At 36.2% G+C, this 14,129-nt stretch overlaps 1 protein-coding gene across 1 annotated transcript; it reads right to left on the bottom strand.

The window, feature by feature from the left end:
- Positions 1-430: 430 nt before the first annotated feature.
- Positions 431-13,398, bottom strand: Trs33 (trafficking protein particle complex subunit Trs33). The gene is made up of 4 exons (XM_081729986.1): positions 13,159-13,398; positions 8,793-8,857; positions 6,537-6,738; positions 431-699 (listed from the first exon to the last, which is right to left on the bottom strand). The coding sequence occupies exons 1-4, from the start codon at positions 13,237-13,239 to the stop codon at positions 574-576; spliced, it is 474 nt and encodes a 157-aa protein (XP_081586112.1). The 5' UTR covers positions 13,240-13,398; the 3' UTR covers positions 431-573.
- Between the last annotated feature and the right edge of the window lie 731 nt (positions 13,399-14,129).

Raw genomic sequence — 14,129 nt, forward strand, 5'->3', positions numbered from 1 at the left:
GATTTTTGCGTGGAAATTCTCGGAAAGATTTGGTAACTACGTATTTGTCACTTCTGAGTTTTATTCAGATAGCTATAAATCAGGAAATAAAACTATTTGTGTGAAATCTTCAACGTTTCACCATTTTTTTCGGTCGTTGTGCTGCCAACTCATGCCTGAGGAAATTCGTGGGGTGCTTTTTTTTTTTTTTTTTTGCGAGACAATAAAAAAAATGCATTGTGACATATACACGAGGAACACTACGTACACTAAAACCAACAAGGAGAGTGGACGATATGATGTTTGTAAGGTCTACTAATAGGACATTGGTAAAACTTGACAGCAAATCTGTGGACTACAAGGTAATTTTTAGGAGTCAAGAAAATGTTATGAGAATACACCAACAGGGAAAAAGAGTAATTCATGTTTAATAGCTAATAAAATACATGTATCTCATTATCAGAAGTCAATTTATTTACCTATTAACAAAAAAAGTACAAAATAATAGTAATACTTCTTCGTCCACACCACATCGTCCCTTAAAATTAATATACATATATTACAGTTCAGAAATAAACAGAACACGTTCCCTTCTCATGTTCTTTGAACTTGGATGTGGAATTTACACGCTGGCATTGTTTGTACTTCTGCTGTTACCATACAGTTGATTCCTAGATTTGCCAAGGCTCCACGAACTAAGCCACAAGTGAAAGCAACAAACTGCAAGAAGAAAGAAAGAAATATTACTAAAACAATACAAATGTGGGTACAATATTGGTTCAAAACAAGTAATCTGGGGACTTAGTGATAGTGTTCATCTCGGGTGCGTGGGGTCCCTGGTTGGATTCCAGTTCGCGCTAAGTGAGCTTTGTAGTAGACAGGCACCGTGTACATGGGTTTTCTCGGGGTTCTTTCGTTTCCTCCCATTTTCTTCACTTCACCATTGCATTTCTTTCCCATCATCACCATCTCCTTTAGCCTAGCCGGCATTACTGTAGGACGTAAAACTTAAAGATTTCATTTTATTTCATTTTTTCTTTAGTCTACAGGGCACAAGTGTGGAATGTAAAACTGAAACACTTCATTTCATTTTTCAAAATAGGAAGGGCACAGTTTCAGTTCATTTTCCAAGTTTTAAGAACTATTTATGACCTTTTGGCAAATAAAGTTCAGCTAGAATAAGGGAAGAGAAATGAATCGCCCAGAGCCTGATTTGCATGGTACTATCCCGGTATTTACAGCATAGTTTTAGCAAAAACACAAATGCTTTTGTACTATACTGATCAACCTAGTATGTAACAGGTACAAGGTGCATCAAGAAAGTAAGTTCCCCATGCGTCCCATAGCTAGGAAACCGTATGTTGCGCGAAGCGACTGCGTGCACGTGAGAGAGAAAGGTCCTAGCAGGCGCATACGCCAGCGGAATTCTCTTGTGCTCTCAGTAGCGTCGTAGCAGTGGTTGAAGATGGACGTTCCTATTCCAGCTCCTGCTGCGTGTGAAGTGCGAGCAGTGATAAAGTTTTTTGAATGCACAGGGCATAGCGCCGATTGAAATCCGTCGTCAGCTGTGCCAGGTCTATGGGCTTAATGTTATGAGCAAACAGATGGTACGTTGCTGGTGTAAACAATTTGCAGCACGACGTCAGAATGTGCATGATAAGGAGCGCAGTGGGAGGTCAAGCGTCATCACAGACGACCCTGTGGACCTTGTTCGGAAATGCATCATGCAGAGTCGTCGCTTCACAAGAAAGGAACTCAGCTCCTTGTTGCACACCATTGTCACGGAGCGCATGTTGTTCAAGAATCGCTCCATACGGATCATCCACCGTATAGCCCTGACCTCGCTCCGAGCGATTATCATCTGTTCTTACACTCCAAGAGATTCCCATCAGGTCAGCATTAGCATTTTCAGAATGACGGAGAGGCGTAGGAGATTGTCAAACAGTGATTCCAATCTCAGGTGGCCGAGTTCTATGGCACAGGTTCTATAGACAAGTTGGTCTTACGGTAGGTATGACAAGCGTCTGAATTCTGGTGGTGAATATGTTGAAAAATAACTAAACATATCCTTTATCTGGTACAATACATGTTTCCATTCAATTTTGTTTTGTTTTTGTTCAAGGCCTTTGGGAAAGTGCGTTTCCAATTTCTGTTGTAAATATACAAGGTGCATCCAGAAAGTAAAAGAAATAAAGAAAATACGTATTTGACAATTAAACATAAAAAATATTGCTGTACACGAAAACTTAATTCAAATTATTGATTCACTTAAATTCCAGGGTGTTCATCCCTTAAGGACGTCCGTGCCAATTGACAAGGTGGAATTGTCTAATATATTTGACGTTAAAGCAGCGGAGTGCTAATTAAATTTTCGCTACTAACTAACTTAGTAGCCTCACTCAAAAACAGCTTTCAATCAAATAATAACTAATTTCGAAACATTATTACTCGAAAATGTTCACTGGCCACAACTAACCTTACCAAAAGTGTAATCATAATTTCAATTCCAGTCCTTTAATTATAGCTTTACATAACATGAAAATTAAAAATAAATAAACCACTCTAGTGAACGTCTTATTATTTAAAACAACTACTATGGCTTTTCAACCCACAATATCTTATAATTAAGAACCTAATATTTCATAGATCTATCCATAATAATATCTTACAAACACGAACATCGAACAAATACATAGATCAGTCATAAAAATAAAACACTTTTTACCAACTCATGCAAAAGTATCTAAACGCTCAACGTGGACTTCTACAAATGATATTTTGCGTGCAGTGTAGTTCTACTAATGGTACTTGGAAGCTGTAAAGAATACATATAAAACAGATGATGTAGTCCACTTTATATCATTAAATATAGCTCTTACCTGTCTAATCTACGAATAGGAGAGATAATTGCAATATCCAGAAACTCGCAAAACGAAAAGGAACAGAAGTGACGTAGATGTTACTTGGCTTAATTTGTTCATTTGCGGCAACTGTTAAATGGGCACATTTCCTTAATTTTAGTACATCAGCATGAAGGTTAGTGAGGTGAAGGAGAATTTTTATTTAAAAGTTTCGGCAAGTGGCAGTGAACGCCTCAGTATCATTTTTAGAGGCATGAATGTCACAGCAAAGAACAACTTATCTTCCTTTAGGAGTAAATACGCAACAAAGAGACACTCAAGTCATGTAACTCGCGCGCCACGTTGTATGAAGTTAATTTGGACATTCTAATGACACACACAACAATATACTTACAGGTTTATGCAGTTCCTGAATGCTTTCGACCCTCTTCTGGAGACTTTGTCACAGAGGACAACAACAGAAAGAAAATTACAAGGAACGGACTTAACCAAGTTACAGGAGTGCAGGATTCACCCTGCCAAAACTAAAATCATGCGTCAAATGATGAGAACGTAGGTTTCAAAATGGCGGGGTTTATTTGTCTACTCTTTTGTTCATTAATGGAAGGTCGTCAACTCGTGTTGGTATTTTTATTGTTATGTCAATGCTGTGCAAACTTCGTAATTACTGCTTTCCATTCATCACTTACTAACCCCTTTCTAAATTTACCTTTCAGGTTTTAAATAAATAATTTTTCAAGATGAGTCTTTGTACTTTATTTTTAGTCCCTAATAAATTTTTTGAACTTTGAATTCAGCTTGTTGATCTGATAACCGGATTTTCCATGGTGACTGCATTTTATTTCACATATATCTTTTATTTATTTATTTATTTATTTATTGAGATCTGTGTAATAGCTCTTCAACTGGATGATGTTCTTTAAAGTTTTGCAAGTCTTACAAGCGTGCCGTGTAAAAATCATCTTCAATGTTGTTGTCAATCTGGGAAAAATAAGCAGTCCCACCTATTTTGGATCATTAATTTTGGCTTCACGTCTATAGAAACGCAATTTTTTTCTAGGATGATTTTACATGAGCCGTGCCATATATGTTTTCGTAAGTTGTAAAATATTTATTTTTTAAGATTCATTTGTAAACTTCACATGCATGTTTAGGTGGGTCGTTCCTCGCCTCTCCACATAATTCCCATTAAGATTCAGGCATTTGTTTCACCGTTGCACCAACTTGTCCAAACCCTTTGCAAAAAATCAGGGCTCTGACTATTTAACAATCTCGTCACATTCCGTTTCACTTCTTTATCTGTTTCGAAACGTTTACCTTGCAATTCAGACTTGAACACTGGAAAAAGATGGAAGTAACTCGGTGCTAAATTGAGGCTGTAGGGAGAGTGGGGCATCTGTTCCCATCCTAATTCTTCAATTTTGTGTCTTGTTTGCGTGCTGAGTGGGGGGTGGGCGTTATCATCAAGAAGAGACCCGGTCGCTTATGTCGAATTGCGTTTCCTTGAAGAAAAATTTAAGTTCGACATAAGCGACCTGGTCTTCTGTCAACTGGTGACGAAGAAGTAAAGCAGAATGTAAGGAGAATGCTAAATCAGGGAGTCTACTCTTTTCTTTACTAAACCATAAACTTTCGTAACATTCTCAAATGCTAATTTGGATGCGAATAGGCCGAATTTTCATGCATGCGACAGTTGCATGCTTTGCTTAAGATTTGGTAACGTCTAAAGTCGACCATAGACATTTTTGGTGGTGAATTTTTACGTTTTATAGAACAACATTTTCCACTCTGTACTTATATTTGTACAGATAAAAAAAATTCGTGACTTTTTCTTGACTTTTCTGATTTCGTGACTTTTTCATGACTTTTGTGACCGATAGACATCCTGTAAATAGATAGAATCCTGATTTTTTGCAAAGGGTTTGGACAAATTGGTAAGACGCTGAGACAAATGCCTGAATCTCAATGGGAATTATGTGAAGAAGTGAGGAAAGACCCACCTACACATGTATGTATAGTTTACAAACGTATTAAAAATTTTTTTTTTTACAGCTTATGGAAACATACATTGAACGACCCACGTAGGTTTAACTTCTGCACTGCTTTACCCTAGTAAGTCCGTTCCTTTTACTTTTCCAGATGTTTTTATTTTTCCTTCTTCTGTTGTTGCCCTCAGTGACAAGACCTTAGGCAAGAGTGGAAAGCTCGGAAGCGCAAGTGACATTCAGGAATTGCATAAACCTGTAAACAGAATAATACGAAGTTAATTTGATTTTAGCACCCTAGGTAATATAAAGACTTGCAATTAAATATCACAATATTGCGAGCGATGATGGTATTTAATTAGAAACAAGCAAAACGGCTAATAGTCACCGCGAAAAATAGAAGCGCTTTCGGAAAAACCTTCTTTGATTATCGGCTTACTTAAAATTTAAAAAGGATTTAAAACATGAAGAAGAATATGGACAGGTAAAAAAAATGGTTAAAAGGATTAAGAAATGTAAACCACAAATCTTCTGTCAAAAATTAAACACACTAATTAGGCACTCACTGTCATTGGTGACAGCTTCTTTTTTTGCTTTCCAGATGGCGAGAATATGTAGTGAAAGATTACTCCAAATCATGTCTGGAAAAAACTTTTTTTTTTTTTTTATTTTTATTAAGAGAGCTCTTTTGGTTTCAGACCTCCCTGGAGATCTCAATAAGGAAATCCAATATTTATTAGAAACTGGACAGGAAAACGGTTTCTAAAAATCTTTATTATTAAAATGGTACACATAGGAACAACAAGAGATCGTCGGCACCCACTGACAAATGGATTGGTGTTCCTGTGGTTCCATATTTGTCGGCAAAAATTAAGATGATTCTGCAAAGACATGACATCAAAATTTCAGAAGCTCCTCCTAAATATATTGACAAATACATAAAAAAAATTAAGGCATTTTTACTGACCCTCTACAAAGCAGTGGTGTCTATCGGGTGAAATGTTGGTGTGATAAAGTGTATACGGGTCAAACAAAAAGGAATATTTGCACTAGAATAACTGAACATGTTCTTACTTCGAAGTCTCGAGAGTTCGCAACAGCTGTCTGGTCTAGCAACGCATCTTAGAGATTATAAGCCACAACATCGCATAATCATGTTTAATTAAGAATTACACCCACAAAGAGAAACCCATACTTAATTTGGACAAGCGAGACATAAATATGATTTGGAGTAATCTTATCTGGAAGGAGAAAAAAAACAGTCAACAATAACAGCGAGTGCCTAATTAATGTGTTTAATTTCTGACAAAAGATTTGTGGTTTACATTTCTTAATCCTTTTAACTCTTAACCTTTTCAAATTATTCTTCATGTTTTAAAGGCCTTATTGAATTTTAAGCAAGCTGATAATGAAAGAAGGTTCTTCTCAGCGCTTTTTTTTTTTTTTTTTTTTTCATGTAGAACAAAATTGTTATATTTTGCTGTAAGTATTAGCCTTTTTGCTTGTTTCTCACTTGAAACTACAGTTTAATATGGGATCTGTAACCCTCGTCGTGACTCGAACTCGAAACTCCATCAAAGGCGAGTACGTTAACCATGAAACTTTAAACAGTGTGACTAATCCTAGACATTTAGATGTAATGATCGATGAGATAAGGAAGAGGAAGTTACATTAATTGTATCATATGAAGGGAAAAAAAGTTACCGATTACCTTAGGAGCCATCTCTAAATACTGGCGGCTATTGGATATTTTAGTCAAAAATCGGAATGCATTGTCTTGAAGAACATACACGCCTTGATGGTTTGTCCTTAGATTATCGATCTGCTTCTTGTAAATCGAAGACCAGAAGTCGGTACAAATAAACTTCATAGTGTCCAGCTCATCTTTAAACCTCGGCCATTCTTTGGTCAACCTGGAAATTAAACACAGAACATACAGTAAATAGCATAAAATATACGACAGAGAAATATATATAGAAGGTTGTATGACATGTTGGTACGAGCCTCAGCGTAGCCAAATGAACATCCAAATAAGTTAAACTGTCATGTTCTTAATGAGAAGAATTAACGCAGGTTTATAATAATGATAAAACAGAGTCCCGTCAATATAAAAATACATCAATCCCCGCGAAACGTGAGTGCCTAACGATGTATATTTACAACGCTAATTTTATGTTGCCAGGATCATCGTTTTATGATTTAAGCCATTCATTTTCAACCCTTCTGGCTTGTTAAATACAAAATATTTGGAATGCATAACGAATATATGTGTAGATCATTCTCATATTAGGATTTATTGCCGGTTTATCTTCATAGAATCTTCCGTCATGTGTTCAATGAGCAGATCTGACAAAAAACTGCAAATAATAATAATAATAATAATAATAATAATAATAATACAGTGAATTTCGTTTTTCAGTGTGGAACTACGATAGACTTCCAAACTATGTGAATTAAATACTCAAACTTGAAGTAGTACTAGTAGCAGGGTTAGCGGGGGAGATAGAGCTTGTTCCTCGAACGCAAAAAGCCATCACTCGCTATCTCTTTACATTTTTTGCTCTATGGCCGTTAATATTGAAACCGGAAGTGCTAATTCATGTTTGTCACTTCCGATTACAATAGAGGAATAATATCAAAGGTAAAACATATTCTTGCGGTACTTAATCTATATCGAAATAAGTATTGAAACCGGAAATACTGGTAAATTTCCACTGCTTCCGGTTTTGGTAGAATATTGTAAGTGGTGATCGTATATTCTCTTGAGACGAATCGATTGAAAAAAAAAAAAAAAAAAAAAAACCTGGCTGTTGCTATCTATTAACGGCCTTCAACGTTGGAACCGAAAACTGTTGATTTCTACTATTTTCGGTTTGAACTGAGATTTAAGCGAAGTAGGTGGAACCTACTCTTGGGACGCTGAATCGATTGCCAAAAACTGCTTTACGATATCTCTTCCGTTCTATAATACATCCAAAACTTACGCATAGCATGCCTTCGAAGTCTAATAATAAATGTTAGTTCACCTATTTCATAATATCAATACCTTGGTATACTTGAGCTTTCTCTTTCCTACATTTTTCTTTAAAATTTTAACTGGATAATACGTAATAACTTAATATTATATATACATATACCGGGTCTTCTAGAAATGGCGCTCACAGACCACAGAGCACTATTCTACAAATCAAAGCGAAAAATATATATAATTGTATATCATTTGGGTCCTCGTCTGGAGATGCAAATTGCATTATGTTGCAACGTTGCAGATAAACAACCATAGATTAGATCTACCAATCCGTCAAATAATTGCATCGATTCTTGCCAGATGAGAGTTAAAGTCGATAGACATTGACACTAGCGCCACCTATTAGCATAATAATCGATGTGACTGCTTGATGGGTTCGTAGATCAATGCTAACGGCTCTCAAGTTAATCTGGGATGTTGCCACATAGTGAAATTTTGATTCCCTATAGAAGCTGAGGAAGGATCCAGAGGATATCCTACTATTACAACAAAATGTGGGCATTTCGTTATATCATTTTCTTGTAATAGGCTTGTAATTTTTCTTGGGCGATACTTGATTTTTATATGCACTAGCCTGCCACTCCGATAGAGAAAGAAGAGGATAAACAATATTTTTGTACTATAGATAATGGAATGTTTTTGGTATCCATGACGACGAATTACTTGTTCATTCTTCTGATAAAGACGTAAGTTATACTGCTTTAAGTTGTTCACGTTAAATATTTGAAATATTTGGAATAAATGACATATTGCATGAAAAAGTAAGTGAATGATTTGATTTATTCTTAATGGCTCAATAACATTTTAAGGATCAGGGAGAAAATGTTGCTATACTATCAAGTATTTTCGCTTTATTTTGGCCTGAATAATATCGCTCTGTTGTCCGTGGGTGCCATTTTTAGAACACTTGATATAAGTTATATGCTATAAATTACTAACCTTTCTATTATCCTGTATCCTGAAGAGAAACCAATGAACTCCAATGTAGAAAGATCGTCTTCATTCTGCAAAAGAAATTAAAGAATTCCAATCAAGAAAAATATGCTATTTGATTTCTTTACGATTTTTAAATGTTACACCAGAAGGAAATATAATTACTTCACAACTCCAGCCATTACTTCGTTGGACGTAAAAGATATATTCTGATATATTTATACAAAAAAAAAAAAAAATCGCAGAAATAGAGATGTCTCATGATAAGTTCTTTGCTACTGAACAATGGTTTTCTTTAACAAGATAAACTAACGAAATATCCTCTAATCTAACCCGTACAAACTGTAGAGCGTACCAAATCATCACAAATAAAGAAACAAATTAGAAAAATAAATGGAATGAGGTATGCCAACATGCATATCGCAAAAACGATTATCTTGTATGGTGGGCATGAGCGTAAAGAGCAACAAATAATAAAAATAAAAACGAAGTCACTAGTCACTTTGTTAGGTAGCCATTACAAACTACTTTGTAATAGAAATGTATAGTAACGAAAGACAGCGGCGCACGCAACGGGGAGTCTGGTTTTTAACCCCCTTCATTAGTATTACAGAAAAACAAAAGAGGTATTAATCTTTCAGTTTAACATCCCACGGATGATTAAGCCAAGTAAATGATGATGGATAAAAATGGGGGAAACGGGAGTACCCCAAGAAAACCCACGGATAAGATGTCCATAACCGCTGTACTTCGCTGGGATCGAACTAGGGACCGCACGTACCCCAAGTGGAAAAATAAATGTTTACCATAACCAGAGATGTATACAAAGAAGACGAGTGTACTCAAATATGTGTTTCAGTTGATATAATACCGTGCAGTTTTACTATACGGATCCGAAAAAAAAAACAAAAACAACAACAACAACAACAACTACTACTACTACTACTACTACTACTACTACTACTAATACTACTACTACTACTACTACTACTACTACTAGTAGTAGTAGTAGTAGTAGTAGTAGGAGGAGGAGGAGGAGGAGGAGTTGGTGGTGGTGGTATATAGTATTTCAATAAACTATTTGAAACCCTCTTCACAAGATCTTGGGGTCAAGTTCCGATAAATTCCGTCGCGCCAAACCTAGTACTGTGTGAATGAAACCAACCCTACGTTAATTCGCAAGTAATTATTACCATACCATAGGTTCATTAATCCGTGCTCTTCACAAACTTTTAAAAGATTTTGCTCGTTATCAACGTATTGTTTCACAAATGTTAAAACTGTTAGTTCATTGCCCTTGTACATTCGCCATGTTGATAACATAAATGCTCGTTTCTTTCCCACAATGCAACTATTCGGTCACCTTGCGCCAAGTAGTTCCCTCCGCTCGCCGTATAGTCCCATGTTTATAACCGCTTATATTTAACAAACAGATTTTTCGAGACTCTCATATATTATCAAGCACACAAGCGATCAAATTATCCATATCTTTCCTGTAAATTTTAAAAATTTTGCTGGAAACGGACGCCCAACTTTGGAACTTAACCCAAAAACAATGTGTTTCGTAACATACAAATTATAGCATTTATCTGTTGGCCAATGTTTAGTTGAGGAGAAAAAGCCGTTTTGTCGAAAAATTGTTAAAATTTTACTAGGCTTAATTTATGTCAATATTAGATTTGATTTGGTTAGGTTAAGGGATTCTGTTACGTGTGCTTCCGTCATTTATTCCGAAGTTAGTCGTCTGCCTAGTTTTTGGCTAAACGTTATAATTGGTTCATTTGTGTACCAAAGTTGAATGAGCGTTAGGGAGTGAAGACTGGTTAGAGCCCCGCAGGGCATGTAGTTTTCTGTCTTTATTACAACTAAATCGGAAGAGGACCTGTGTTCTAAAACTTTGCCGCCATGTTGGTTATGTTACTATTACATTGATAGATATAACTTTCTCCAGGTTTCTTTACAGTTATTTGCTTACCGCATTTTCTACAGTCTATTTTTAGATTTATTAAGCCACGACTTTTAATTACTTTTAATAGATTTTCCTGATTATCACCAGCCATGTTTACAAAACAAATGTTCATTACATTACCATAATCCTACCATGAAGCAACCTTGCGCCAAGTAGTTCCCTCCGCTTAATAAATGAAAAGAAATCTTTAGTTTTACGTCCCACGATTATACCGGTTAGGCTAGAGACGGTGATTATGAGAAATGAATGAAATGGTGGAATGAAGAAAGTGGGAGGAAACGGGAGAACCCCGAGAAAACCCACGAGCACGGTTTTTGTCCACCACAAAGTCCACACGGCGCAAGCTGGGATCGAACCAGGGACCCCAAGCACCGGAGGTGAACGCTCTACCACTGAGCCACCGCCCCCAACCCCCGCTTAATAAATAGTTCCGTGTTTAGAACGGTTTATATAAGAAAACAGGGCCTATGTTTAGCAGAAGGGGTCCAGCTCTTTTCTCTAAAAAATGTTACAATTTTGGTAATTTCTGTTCACATTCGGTTAGTTTAGGCTAGCTTAGGTTAGTTTAGTTTAGTTTAGGTTGGGTTAGTTTATGTTAAATTAGTGTAGGGGTCCCGCATAATTTTCCAAAAAATGATAGAATTTTGCTTATTTCTAGTAATATTGGTAAGTTTAGGTTAGTTAAGGTTAGCTTAAGTTAGTTTATGTTAGGTTAGATTAGATTTGGTTACGTTATGTTACGTCTAAGTACTTGCATCATTCATTTCTCCTGTAAATTTTGTGTTTTTTACGTGCTTCTGGACCCCTTGTACTAAACATACTCCGAAAACAGACCCAACTTTCGCTCTCCTTATACATTATCAGACACCCACGTGGTCCATGTTCCGTTAAGGGGGTCCAGAACTACACTGAACCCCCTTAAGCTAACCTAATATAACGTTATATTATGTAATCAAACGAAAATCAATAGAAAGAAGTGGTGTCAAAGACACTGGACCCCCTTAACGGAACATTGACCCACATAAACAAGCAAATTATTCATTTCTTTGCGGCAAATTTTCAAAATGTTGCTAGACTTGCAACTTTGGAACTTAACCCTTGTTCTTTTAAATTTTTACACCATTTACACATTTGGTGCAGTCTCCTTTTGTGAACTAATAAATTCACCTCCAAACTTTTCATGGTAAGTCTTTACTTTGACTCCAACTGTGACTTTAATCGGTTCTTATAGGTTCAGTTACTTCCTGGAACTGTTTGTGCGTGAGTCACTTGTTAGAACTGTTCGTGCTTTTGGTGTGACGTCTTAGATCATATTTTTCGCACTAGGTGTTTGTGTAGTCATATGGTAGTTGGTTAGTAGTCACATGTTCTGTGTGCATGTATGTGTGTGCAGCTGTTTGTGGCATGCGGGAGCGCGTAATTAAATTGGTTGAATTGAGTTAGAGAAAACCTATCATAGTTGTGGTCTAAACTGAAGATATTTTCGACGTATTCTAAAAGTGGACGTTTATTGGTTTCTTGTTTGTAATAATAGCAAGTGTGCTCGGTTTAATAAAACGACGTGTGTGCGGAAAGGAACATTTTTCAGTAATGTTGAGTATTGTGCATGAGTTCTTGGTATCTTATTTTTTCGTGTGTGGAATCAGCAGTTATGAGTTCATTATTCATGAGATTTCTCCTATGGCGAAATGGTGAGTTTTTTCTTTTTTTAATTCATATTATTTTTATTCTTGATTTGTTTTGCATTTGAGTATTAGGCAAAGTATTTGGTTTGCTGCTGCTTGTCCTATTGTCTTGTTGAGATGTAATTTTTTTTTCTTTGTCATGCACTGATTTATGATTAGAGACGAGTGTTTTTTTTTTTTTTTTTAATTTTTCCCTTCTTATCTTAGCTTTATAGTAGTGGTGTGATTATTTATTATTATTTTGGATGTTTTTATGATACTTGAGCGGGGGGGTTGGGGGCGGTAGCCCCCCATTTAGATCTCAAAATTCATAGTCACCGCTTCACCTGAATTGATGTTTAGTAACATTGTGGCCCTTGTACTTATAGTATAATTCTTAACATCGTATAGTAACATTGTGGCCCTTGTACTTATAGTATAATTCTTAACATCGTATAGTAACATTGTGGCCCTTGTACTTATAGTATAATTCTTAACATCGTACATTACTTTCACTGTGTTAGTAATTGTAATCGATTCATGTGATCCGGTTCCGGGAGCAGTTTAGGAATGATTCCTAAACTGCTCCGGGAACCGGATCACATGAATCGGTTGAGGTCACAGTTGGAGTCAAAGTAAAAATTTGCCCTTTTCATAAAAGAAAAGTGACGCAGTGTTCGTAATCTGCACCGTAAGTTTGCGTGAAAAGATTCAGTGAAGTCATTTTAATGGATTTTACCTTTTCGTCTTTCTCGCCTCCCTTTACCGCATACGCAATTAATTCTGCGTGAAGATATTCAACTAACACTTCATCAGCCATTCTTACGATAACGAACACCTTTATGTTATTACGATTTCCATTCCTCTTGAAAACTTTAAAATAAATCAATACATATTATCCAATATTATAGATTTATGGAATACGTGAACATAACTGAAGAAATTTTTACTCTTCTTTCTCTTCTTCTCTTGCTAATTAAATTTATACCACACTTCTTCTTCTTTCATCCGAAAACCATTAACAGATCGAAATTTAGTTGCCTCGATCATTATTGCATGTAGGCGAACGCTAAAAGGATCAGCACACTTAAAACTAAATAGCACCACGTAAAAATTATCCGCTTTATTCACAGTCGTTTTCACGCACGATTAGCGTCATACTGAAAGTTTGATTACTGCCGAAAAATACGTTAGTAGAACTCTTTAGTATGGTTATAATCACGCGTAAGAATGACTACAAAAGGTCGTCAAAATTTCTTAACTTCTCTCTTCTTTTCCTCACAAACTACCGTTTTCTAAGTAAATACGAGTATGGAAAATGAAGAATCACTAAGATAACAAGAGATTTTTATAACAAAAGTTTATTTGGGTTCATTTGCGCACATGGAACTAAATTACTCCACCCCTACCCAGGCCTGCAACCAGAGGGTTGCTAGGGGGATGGCCTCCTAAACTTTTCGTGGCCCCTCCAGCCCTTAACACGAAATACTATTATTAATACAAAAAAGGACATTTAACTATTTGTAAGAGAACTTTTAATCACTTGGCGCCCCTAGTAAGATATTATGCCCCCCCCCCAAACTTCTGTGGCTGGTTGCCGGCCTGCTCATACCCCACTTTACCCTTCTGTGTGATTCATATCTTAGTCTTTTGTTTGAACAGCATATTAATACTATTTAAATTGCATTGGCATCCGAGCAGTAAATCTCA

Source organism: Thermobia domestica, chromosome 11 (genome assembly GCF_964235325.1).
Source record: "Thermobia domestica chromosome 11, izTheDome1.hap1.1, whole genome shotgun sequence".
Classification (NCBI taxonomy): Eukaryota; Metazoa; Arthropoda; class Insecta; order Zygentoma; family Lepismatidae; genus Thermobia; species Thermobia domestica.